This window comes from Salminus brasiliensis, chromosome 5, assembly GCF_030463535.1.
Source record: "Salminus brasiliensis chromosome 5, fSalBra1.hap2, whole genome shotgun sequence".
In the NCBI taxonomy this organism is placed as follows: domain Eukaryota; kingdom Metazoa; phylum Chordata; class Actinopteri; order Characiformes; family Bryconidae; genus Salminus; species Salminus brasiliensis.
In genome coordinates, this window is record NC_132882.1 from 39,190,388 (window position 1) to 39,202,566 (window position 12,179).

General features: G+C 36.7%; 1 protein-coding gene across 3 annotated transcripts; it reads left to right on the forward strand.

Moving 5' to 3' along the window:
• Positions 1-137: 137 nt before the first annotated feature.
• Positions 138-8,320, forward strand: riok3 (RIO kinase 3 (yeast)). 3 transcript variants are annotated; one of them, XM_072680310.1, is made up of 14 exons: positions 138-226; positions 438-519; positions 2,059-2,174; positions 3,274-3,419; positions 3,619-3,726; positions 4,138-4,247; positions 4,460-4,603; positions 5,160-5,287; positions 5,609-5,791; positions 5,998-6,157; positions 6,638-6,718; positions 6,852-6,941; positions 7,142-7,249; positions 7,621-8,320. In XM_072680310.1, the coding sequence occupies exons 2-14, from the start codon at positions 484-486 to the stop codon at positions 7,729-7,731; spliced, it is 1,521 nt and encodes a 506-aa protein (XP_072536411.1). In that variant the 5' UTR covers positions 138-226; positions 438-483; the 3' UTR covers positions 7,732-8,320. The 3 variants fall into 3 exon arrangements, with proteins under 3 accessions (XP_072536411.1, XP_072536413.1, XP_072536412.1); XM_072680312.1 differs by having other exon boundaries at positions 144-215; XM_072680311.1 differs by having other exon boundaries at positions 155-219.
• The last annotated feature ends 3,859 nt before the right edge of the window (positions 8,321-12,179 follow it).

A 12,179-nucleotide genomic window follows, 5' to 3' on the forward strand; every position in this document is an offset into this window, starting at 1 on the left:
TAAGTAAAAAAAAAATTAAAAAGGCTATTCAGTGAATAAATAAAAAACACTATGATGCCAAAAGAAATTGCATCTAGTAAGTTATAATACAAGAAAAAATAATGACTTTTATTTTGATGAGCAGTATTTACGTCACCCACATGTATGCTGATACCAAAGCCATTTCTCTGTTGATACCACCGCTGCTGGTGTGCCTTGACGTTAGCACTACATTTGTTAGTAAGCGGTAAACCCCGTTCCTAAATATCTAATTTAATCAGGTTTACTATTATATAGTTATAGAACATTTCTTGACAGAATGTAACTTTGTATGTGTGTGGGTTATAGCTTGTGAGCTTCATTTAGCTAGCTAACCTAAATCCCTTCTTACTGTTCTGTCAGGCTTGTTCAAGTACCAAACATTAGCTAGCTAACTTCTGCTTTTTGGTTAATTCCAGCTGTTAGCTACGCCTGTCGACTTCAAGTTGTCTGCAACCTGCCACGATGGACCAAATAAACGTATCCGCGACAGAAATAAAGGTGAGTGTTTAACCAAGTAGCCAGTAAGCTAGCTAGCACCAGTGTGGTAACTAAAGTATTGCGACCATGTCAGAATTAGTCAGCCCCATTAAGCAGCATGTAAAAGGCCCGGCGGAGGCCTTCCGCTGATTATTAGCTAGCTAGCTTTACTGCCTAATTTTTTGCATATCGGCGTTTAAAGGTAAACATCTCGAGGGTTAACAGTCAGTTAGAAACACTCATAATTTAGCTATATTTCTAAATGTTCTATTTCGAACCCTTTTAAAAGGTTGACTTTGGATCACAGTTCAAAAATAGGTATGACGTCAACCAATGACAACATGTCAAGACATGTTGCTCAACACCTAAATAAATTACAGTGGTGGCGGAGAACCTAAAGTGGGAAGCACCATTTGACAATGTATTTCGAGTTGTTCAGACACTAGAGGGCGAGCGAGTTCCAAATAAATCAATAGGTGGATATGGCGCCTATATGCGACGACATAATTGACATACAGAAAACTGCACTCGGCTTCTCAACACAGAGTGGAATAAAACAAGTTGTTGGACTTTCTAACAGGTGGTAGGGTCAGAATTTGACAACATAAGCATGAACCCTTTAACCCAACCTCAAATCAAATCACGTTTATTGTCATGTTACATTACACAGGTGTAAAGGTGAGTGGAAAAACTTGGGTGTATCGTCCCTGGCGGTAGTAAAAAAAAAAAAAAAAAAAAAAAGAACACATTTACAAAATAGACATGCTGTATATTTACACTAACCTATTTTAAACATAAGCACACATTTTACACACACAACATGCAATATACATACTCTGTATTTACAATATTGCAGTTTAAATGTACAGGTTTGATATAATTTTAATGTTCACAATATTTACAAAAGACACTGGATGGGTGTGACATCAGGTGTAGTGAAGAAGTTGGGAGAAGTCTTTGTGGGTGCTGTGTGATTTAAGCATAGTAGTAGTAGAAAGTAACTAGTAGTAAGTACAATGTGTGTTTTTATGGGGTGGAGGTGTGATGATACAGACGAGAGCTTGAAATAACCTGTGTCAACAGTTCAGGCTGGTGGTGTAATGGTGTAGGTAAGGTTTTCTTGGTAATCATCACTTGAATGCCACAGCCTATTTGAGTATTGTTGTTGATCATGTAATTGACCCTTAATGGCTACAGTTTGGTTATCAAACACCACCACTAGTACAAAGCTACCCAAAGCCAAAAAAGGCCAGTGATTTCTGTTCTGTACTTTTGTACATGCTAGATAAGTGTATAGGGTGTGACATTTTCTATACATTTGCACAGTCAGTTTAGATTATGTATTATTGTATAAACAAAAATACTGAACCTTCCATGTGAAATGTGCTAAAGTGTCTCATCATTTACCACAAGTCACCCTAAGTAATTGTGTTTCACTAAACCCTATTCCTTTAGTGTTTTTCAATTCACATACAAAATCCTCCATTCATACAGTTCTTACAGTATTCTATAACACAAATATCTGTTCTACTTGTATTTGAACTTTTTGTTTAATTGCAGAGCCCTTGGGGGACTCAGAATGTGACCGTTCCCCCTTGTTCCTTGGCAGACGTAATGAGTGAACAACTGGCGAAGCAACTACATGAGGAATGCAACTCCTTTCCTAGCTGCCCTGAGTGAGTCTAAAGCAGGTTTCTAGAAATTCAACATTCAGAAGTTAGGAGATTGGATCTTCAGCATTAGTGTTTATTTACACATACAGAGTATGGGTACAGCTGCATCAACCAACTATCGGAATAAGGCAAATTTGGGAAAGCTTTATTTATTCTAAGAAGGAGGAGCAAGTAGCAAAAGGATAAGGTTAGGGAGGGGATAAATGGGGATGAAGAGGAGATTACAAAAGGTAGAAGGCATTTCAATACCCAGAGAGGGATGAGGATACAGTGAAGAGGCCAACAGGAGAAGGTATGTTATTTATTTATTTCTTGTGAGACAGCAATTGCATCTTAATACACAATTGACTGAACTACACACTGAAGGTTTTGAGCAAATAGCATTTGTTCTAAATATTGGTCTTCTGTCAAAACAAATCATAGTTAGAGGAACAGATGTAATACATTATAATTATCTTTTCATGTGACAATTACAAATTGTTTTTAAAGGTTTTGTCTGAGCTTTCATTGCAGACATACAGTCAGGTCAAAAGCTATTTATGTCTAAATACAACATTAATTGTTTAGTATGTTTAGTCATTATTTACATAGTTTCTCTATTTTCATTGGCTTATACAGCATAATTATAAATGTAAGGATTATTTTAATACTTGGTTACGAATGAATGAATACCTGGAAGTCTGGAAACCTTTGGCATCACCAGATGCTAAGAGTCTTTGCCTGGCTATTAGACTAGCCACCTTCAGTTGCTGCATGTTTGTAGCTCTTTATGCTTTAATTTTTGTCCTGTGTAAAGCAAGCTCAATTGAATTGAGGTCAGTCAGGAGACTGACTTGGCCCATTAAAATGGATAGTGCATCCTTTTTATTTTTCAGTAATACCGATGGTTTCCATCCTGAAGTAAACTCGCTGTATTTAAATTTGTTAAGGGCCACTTGATTGCAGACAATGATATCTTGACCTCTTTAAGAGTGTTTTTGACTTGACTAAATGTCAAGGATTTTTTTCTTGTGGTAGTGTACAAGGACAAAATTATACAAATTGTCTCTGTCCAAATACTTTTAGACCTGACTATAATTAATGTGTGGATTTTGTTTTCCAGTGTGGATTTAGACCTGGCTAATATACCACAAGACGCTGATACATCCAGTGATCTGATGCTGGCTCAGATGCTTCAGATGGAGTTTGATAGGGAGTTTGACACACAGTTGCGCAGAGAAGAAAGAAAATTCAATGGCGAGAGCAAAGGTCAGTCTTTACTAAGTAATAAGTTACTGTTTCACAGGAGGATGAGAATTAAGACATGATCAGCTTGTCTTGTAATTTTGAATGAAGTATGTTTTTTGGGGAATAGTTGTAACTGCAAAGGAAGTTCCTGTTAAAGTAACACAGCACTTCATATAGACTAGTTATGTAAAAATGTATAGATTATTTTCCTACTTTACAGTGTCCATTTCATTTGAGAACTACCGCATGGTTCACCCATATGAGGACAGTGACAGCTCTGATGATGAAGTAGATTGGCAAGACACCCGCCATGATCCTTATCGTCTTGGTGAGTGGTATTTGTCAAAAAAAGAAGATTTATATAGTATATGGTAATGGATCTTTTTTTTTATTTTTTTTATCTTGTTTCAAATTGGGGCCATGTATTTAGTGTTATTTTTACATGGTGTTTTTGCTTCCTCTTGTCAGTTCAGTTGAAGAGTTAATAGCCCAAGTGTTGTTCTGGCATATTTAATTTTCTTTTTCATAGTCATTTTCATAGCATTTTCATAAAGACATAGTAAGGAGGTAATCACGAACACCCTCATTTTCAGCGTTTTCAGTTGTCACACTACTGTGGAGTGTTTATTTTTTTTTCTGCTCTATTTGACTTAATGAAATCATTGAGAATGAAACTACATTATGTAAAATCACTTTTGGGAAACTAAAAAATGATTTGTGCATTATATCTCTGTAACAGAAAAGCCAACCACAACACCAAAGAAAGGTTTTGTAGGGAAGGGCAAAAACATCACTACCAAACATGACGAAGATGTCTGTGGACGGAAAAATACTGCACGCATGGATAATGTGAGCCACATGATATTTTAAATAACAAATACATGATTTTTTTAGCAAGATCTTTTTTTTTTTTTTTTAGATATTTTATTTAAATACCTTTCCTCTGAAATCATTTGCTATGAACTGAAATCTGAACTGTTTAGTTATTTTATGGTTTCTTCTGTCATTTCGTCATCTCTACTTCTCAAATGTCTTTGAATTCTTTAATCCGTCTGCCATAGTTTGCCCCAGAGGTGCACGTAGGTGATGGGATCAGTATGGACTTGAAGCTGTCAAATCATGTGTACAATGCACTGAAACAGCACTGTCAGACAGAACAGCGACGCAGTGCACGACTGCATGAGAAGAAGGAACACTCGACTGCTGTGAGTTCCATACAGTGAGCTGTAACAAAATATTGTCTTTAGATTTTTAAGATCAAACATGATAACATTTTAGGATTGTTAGAGGCTTCTTTACACATGTTGTGGTCTGCTCTCCAGCTGAACTTGCTAGGGCAGCATAACATTGCCATGTTGGCAGTTGTTTTGAATGTTCTCCACTTGTAAATTATTTTACGGACTTCTAATTGTTCTGAGACTTTTTAAATCCATTCCCAGACTCCTGTGCATCTACAAGATACAATTAAAAGTCTGAGGCTTAAATAAGACAGGATCCTCCAAAATCTTCTCTAACAAACATGTATGGGTGATATAACATTAAATCACATTGTAAATCACATCAATTAGGTTTGAGAACTGAATAGGATCTGCATGTGGACAACCACAGAATTCAAAGTGATACATCTTAGCCCCAGGTTGAATGTTCCTGCTGTTTATCTAAAGAAATAGTTTGACAGAAAGTCCCACAATTTCCATTTTCACCTCTAGTGGTGACAGTTCATTATATTTTTATTAATTCACATTTTACTGCTTTATTTAGGAGCAAGCTGTTGATTCCAGGACCAGACTTCTTATGTTCAAAATGGTGAATGCAGGAATATTGGAGAATATCAATGGTTGTATCAGCACAGGAAAAGAGTCAGTGGTGTTTCATGCTGATGGAGGAAGGTAAGTGGTGGCACTAGCTTTGAAGGAAAGGAGTTAACAGAAAATGTTTAGGTAAAAACTTACCTAGGCACTCGTTCATATTTCAGTAATGTTCAAGAAGACATTGGTCTCTGGCTGTCTAGAATGGGTATGAGGAACTGAAGGCTGGAGTTCAGCATAGTCTGATGCTAAATCTTGTTCTAAACTGATTAGTTGCATTAGGTAGGTTTGTAAAAACATAAAAAGCCATTAATTAGAAATTCTACAATGACTTATTAATTATTTAAATTAAGTTTAGAAACGTCTGTTTTCTATTATCTCAATTTCTCAATTATCCTCTAGCTTTGAGGAGATGATCGTTCCAGAGGAGTGTGTACTCAAGGTCTACAAGACTACTTTGAATGAATTCAAGAACCGAGACAAGTACATTAAAGATGATTACCGCTTCAAGGATCGCTTTAGCAAGCTGAATCCTCGCAAGATCATTCGTCTGTGGGCTGAAAAGGAGATGCACAACCTGGCAAGGTAAAGTTCAGTTACACTGTTCCAATACATGTGCAAAGTTGCTAAAATATGGTTATTAATTATTTCATTCATTTACATTTGAACTGTACCACCTTTTCATTTGTGGGTATCAAGCTTATATTCCTAAATGTAAATTATATTGATATCTGTTAATGCATATTATTTTCTCTCTCTCCCTCCATCATCTTTCTTATTCTTTCTAACAGAATGAAAAAGGCTGGGATTCCATGTCCAGAGGTGGTGATTCTGAAGAAGCACATCCTTGTAATGTCCTTTATTGGTCAGAATCAAGTGCCTGCTCCCAAGCTAAAGGAAGCAATGCTGTGTTCGGAGGACATGAAGAAGGCATATGATCAAGTAGTTCAGGTACACTGACCTTTTCCTTAACACGTGTTCACAAATTCCATATACGGTACACAGATTAAGTTTTTGTTGAGCACCATGACCATTATCAGTCCACAAAGAAAAGATTACATTTTGAAGACAAAAAGATGAAAAGATTTTCTTTGTTTAGATTTCCTGTTCTACATAAACAAATCAAGGTGATGATAATGCCTCACATTAATTTAGACATGTTCATTAAGGCGCATTTTTCTTTTAAGTGGTATTTCTGTTTCTGCAGAAAAAGGTGGTAATCTGTTCCTGATGCTAAATTTTAAAAAGCTTACAGTGGTTTGGTAGTTTTCTGTTGTGAGTTCAAAAACCTGAAAAGATTGGGTATGTCTGAGTTTGACACTGGGAAAGACATGCATCTTTAATTTACCCTAATGTCATTTATTCTAATACTTATGCACATTCAGAATTGTGAACTAAATTAAAGGGCTTTTTTACTCTGTTCCCTTGTAGATTATGCAGCAGCTGTTTAAAGAATGTAACCTGGTTCATGCTGACTTGAGTGAATATAATATGCTGTGGCATGATGGACAGGTATGGATCATGTAGTTTGTAGAATGTTTCAGGTTCAAATGATGGCAAATTTAAAGTTGATTCTTTTGCCTGCTTTTTAGTTTTTGCATTTTGGCTAAATATTCTGCCCGTCTTACTTTCCTACTTTCTGTAGGTTTGGTTAATTGACGTGAGCCAGTCTGTTGAGCCCACTCATCCTCATGGCCTGGAGTTTCTGTTCCGGGACTGCAGGAATGTAGCCACAGTAAGTGTCTCTTTGCATAATGTTAGCTTTCAAATGTCTGAAGTCAGTTGTCATAACTGTTTTTCAAAACAATTGTTTGCAGTGTGTAATGGGTAGTAACCTGTTGAGTAATCTGCATTAAATGTTGTAAAATGTATGTAATGTAAAAAAAAAATGAGATTGCAGTGTTTATGTAGGTGCTTCTTGTCTTGATTTCTCAGTTTTTCCAGAAGTCTGGTGTGGCAGAGGCTATGAATGTGTATGAACTGTTCAACACAGTGTCTGGATTGCAGATTAGCAGTGATAATGAGGCAGATTTCTTAGCTCAGGTAAGAATATTAAGTGTGTATGACTTGTACTATTGTAATGGCTTGCTTATTTGTGGTTTGTCCTTGCATTTGCTGGTTCATAATTTTCTCTCTAATAGTTATTTTTGCTGTATAAAAGTCATAAATGTCATAAATGATCCTCTCTGCCATGCTGTTGATGATGTGTAAACAAAAATGGGAAACCAAAGGTAAAAATATGGCTAATGAATTCAAAATAGTAAGGATATTTTGTCCTTTATTCTGTAAATTTCACTGTAATATGTAATATGGATTTAGTATTTAGGTATGCTGGTCTGTTTCAGTAATCAATAAATATTAACACAATGTTATGGGTTAAAATAAATTATCTGATTTTATCTCTTTTCTTACAGATTGAAGCACTGGAGAAGATGAATGAAGACCATGTGCAAAAACGAAGCAAGAAAATCTTTACAAATTCTTGTGATGATGGTCCACCTCTGTTAAATGATGATGATGATTAAGATGATCAAGATTGTGCCCATTTGAGTAATAAAGAAGAGTCAAATCACAGGGAGATGAGACGGGTAAAATATGGGCATGTGAGAGGGCTACACAGCTCTGTTCACTGTCCTCTGAGACACCCATCTTACCCTGCACTTGCCGCTGCAGGTGTTGCTATGAATGGTTGGCTTCAAATAGCAAATGCAAGGTACGCTTCAGTATTGGACATCAGTACAGAGTACCCTCACATCTGGCATTTGAACACAACCTGTTTTACGACCATGAGGCAGTTTTGCAAGCAAACCGTGTGACAAAAAAATAAGCAACATTTAGATGATTACTGTTGGCCCCAAACTGCTTCTGCAATATATCTCACTTTATTATATAAAATGGTAGTTTGCACAGATGGAACACTGACACCACTTGCTAAATTTTGCCTGTGCTAAGTGTGAATTCTAGTGAGAATAGGCTGCTTTTTGTGGAATTATTTTAATGTGGCATATGGTGTTGCTGTTTAGTACATATTTTAATCTCTAATCCTTTATTAAGTTTAGATGCAGAAAGTAATATGAGAAATAAAATGAATCAGAAAAAAAAGTGTTTGTTTTACATGTGTTTGGAATTATACTGTTCACATTACATTACATCAAGTACATGTTAAGTACATTTTAAGGTGGTTCTTCAGACCTATATCTGTTTTGAGCATGGATTATATGCTAATACTTGTTAAAATTGTAAAATCTTATCCCAGCCTTGATACACACAAATCAAACAGGCTTTGTTTTAAAAACAAAAATACAAACCCAGGACAGTGTGAGGTCACCTTTTTTGACCATATAAAAAAACAGTATAATCAAATCTGTACTTACTAGTCAGGACGTTGAGATGGTGTTTAATATCTATGGGAATATGTTTTTACATTTGTTTTTTAAACACTTTGGCTTTGGTAATCAGGCTAGCTGTCACATTTCCTTATGTTGTTATCCCACATCTCAAATATAAAAAAACCCCCTCTTAATTCTTACCTTTAGCTATAGTCTACAGGTAAAGATTCTGTGTACATTTAAATGGGAAAGTACCACAATTAAATACCAAAGAGTGCAAAAACCTAAAGATGTATATTCCATCTATGAACATGACTACATCGCTATAATATTTGACATGAAAGCAGATCTAAATTGTTTGTCATTGTTACCAATACATTTGTTCTATCAAATAGATACTTCAGTAATGAACATATTATCATGCTGCTTTTCCTTTTTAAATCACTGCCTGTAGAAAGAGGCTAACATTAGGTTGACTGAAGATGACTGGTTACACATGTGTAGAAGACTGTCTACCACCTCAAGTTCAGGACTATGGAGGAAATTCAACTGTTTTTTTTTTTATTTCTTTTTGATTGTTTTAACAAATTCAATAACAACACAACAACCCCTTTCACTTTGTCCGCATTTTATTACATTATAGGCTTATTCTACAATAGATTGAGGAGTCCTGGTCTTCCATTTAAGAATTATTGAGGCCATTGCTCTTGGGAATTTTCAGTGCAGTAGAATGTTTGGTAGCCTTCTCCATATCTGTGCCTCCACATAGTCCTATCTGAGCACTATACAGACTGTTCTTTCCTCCTCACAGCTTTAGGTTTTTTGCTCCAATATGCACTGTCAGCTGTAGCTCTAGGGGGCTAAATTCACAGCAAAGGGAAAACTTATAATGCATGTGAAAAGTGTATGTGTGTGTATATATATATATATATATATATATATATATATATATATATATATATACGCACACTATATATATATATATATATATACATCAAAATGTTTGTGGACATCCCTTCTAATAAATGAAATGAATGGATTCAGACAATAGCTAGAATATAGCTATCTGGAGCAAATAAACAAGAACCTATTGACATCATGCATAATGCCAGACTTAGGCTAAAGGGGTAAGAAGCCTCCCAGCATTAAGCTGTGGAGCAGTGGAACTGTATTCTCTGGAATGGTAGTGCTCAAGTGGTGCTCTATCCCATACTTTGAGGATGAGTCATCCAACATTCTGACCTGACTAATTTTGTTGCTGAGTGCAATCCAATCCTCAAAGCAATGCTCCAAAACCTAGTGGCTTTCTTCTTAACAGAGCACACTGGGGTACAACAACAACAAAAACCAACATGGACAGGTCAGGCCGTCCTAGCATGTCCAGCCAAAGAGCAGACTTCTAGAACAATGTGCTTTGGACAGATTAAGTAAAAGTTGACTTATTTGGGCACAGCAAAGGAAGACATGTTATATTTTTGGGACTGCTTTGCTGCAGCAGGGCCTGGTAAGCGCTCACCCAAGAATTGGGTGCTTGAGGAAAATGTAGACCATCTTTCCAAAAACTGAAATTGAACCATCCTACAGTAGAAGGAATTTTGTATGGAACAGTGGGACTTACAACCAGTGGATGTCAGAGACTGGTAGACAGTTCTTTGAGGTGTCTAACTGGGTTATTTTAGGCCAAAGGGGGAAATACCAGCTATTACGGCATAGGGTGTGCTAACTTTTTCATCTCAAGAAAATTGCATTTCTATTTATTACGTTTGACAAATACATTTTAAGAGACATTACATTTTATTTTATTTGTCTACTAAATTATATACAGTGGAGGAAATAAGTATTTGATCCCCCACTGATTTTGAAAGTTTGTACTCTGACAAATAATTAAAAAGAAAATCTAGAATATGAAATAATATTTAAATAAAAATAATTTGCATTTCATTAAGGGAACAAAGTATTTAATCCCCTAAAAACCATGACTAATGTTGGCTCCCACAGACCACTGACACACCCTAATCTCAGTGAAGTCGTTGCCTGCATGAGAGACACCTGTCCCAAATTGTCACCTGTGTAAAAGGCCACCTGCAAAGAGACTCAGTGACACTCCAACATCTCCACCATGGGCAAGACTAAAGAGCTGTCTAAAGATTTCAGGGACAAAATTGTTGACCTACACCAGGCTGGAATGGGCTACAAAGCCATAAGTAAGAAGCTGGATGAGAAGGTGACAACTGTTGGTGCAATTATTCGGAAGTGATAGAAGTACAACATTACTGTCAATCGACCTAGGCCTGGAGCTCCATGTAAGATATCACCTTGTGGAGTCTCATTGATCATAAGTAGGGTTAAAAATCAGCCAAGAACTACACAGGAGGAGCTGGTTAATGATCTGAAGGCAGCTGGGACCACAGTCACCCAAAAAAACACTGAGACGTAATGGTTTAAAATCCTGCAGTGCACTCAAGGTTCCTCTGCTCAAGAAGGCTCATGTCCAGGCCCGTCTCAAGTTTGCCAACATATTAATAACTCCGAGAGAGACTGGGAGAAGGTGCTGTGGTCGGATGAACTCAACTTGACGTGTTTGGAGGAAGAAAAATACAGAATCTGACCCTAAGAACACCATCCCCACCATCAAGCATGGTGGTGGAAGTATTATGTTTTGGGGGTGTTTTTCTTTTAAGGGCACAGGCTAACTTCACCGCATCAATGGGAAGATGAACGGGGCCATGTATCGCAAAATCCTGGGGGACAACCTCCTTGCCTCTGCCAGGGCACTGAAAATGGGTCGTGGATGGGTCTTCCAGCACGACAACGACCCAAAACATACAGCCAAGGAAACAAAAGAGTGGCTCCATAAGAAGCATATCAAGGTCATGGAATGGCCTAGCCAGTCTCCTGACCTCAATCCCATAGAAAATCTATGGAGAGAGCTGAAGCTTCACATTTCCAAATGCATGCCTAAAAACCTTAAGGATTTGAATCTGCAGAGAGGAGTGGGCCAAAATTACTCCTGAAGTGTGTGCAAACCTTATAAAAAACTACAAGAAACGTCTGACTGCTGTGCTTGCCAACAAGGGTTTTGCCACCAAGCATTAAATGGTGTTTTACTAGGGGGTCAAATACTTATTTCCTTCAATGAAATTCAAGTTCATTTTTATTTCTGTCAGTGGGGGGGGGGTCAAATCCTAATTTCCTCCACTGTTTATTATTGCTGTGAAACAAAACTATATATCTTAAATAAGAACCTGAAATGAAATGAAAAATATATTTATAAATATACTTATATTTGCTTATTCATCATAAAAAACATCTAGCTGGAACAAACAGGTTCTGCCACAGATTTTTGGCTGTTATATGGGGGTGGCAGGCCTGCTTAGTCAAAAGCTGCTTCTGCCTGTCCTGACACAGGGCAGAGACATCTCATTTAGTATAAATAGAACTAGCCATAGAACTACAAGTACATTAAATAAATCTAATAAATTGCTGCAAAAATCTGTGCCTGAACAGATTAACAAGCTTTTTCTTTTACGTTCAACACCATGTTTCTCTCCAAAATCAGGCAATGCAGAGGTTCTGGAGGTTTACTTTTTGACAAACCAGAAAGCTAAAATAAAACATTCTAACATATTTAATGAAGAAAGTTT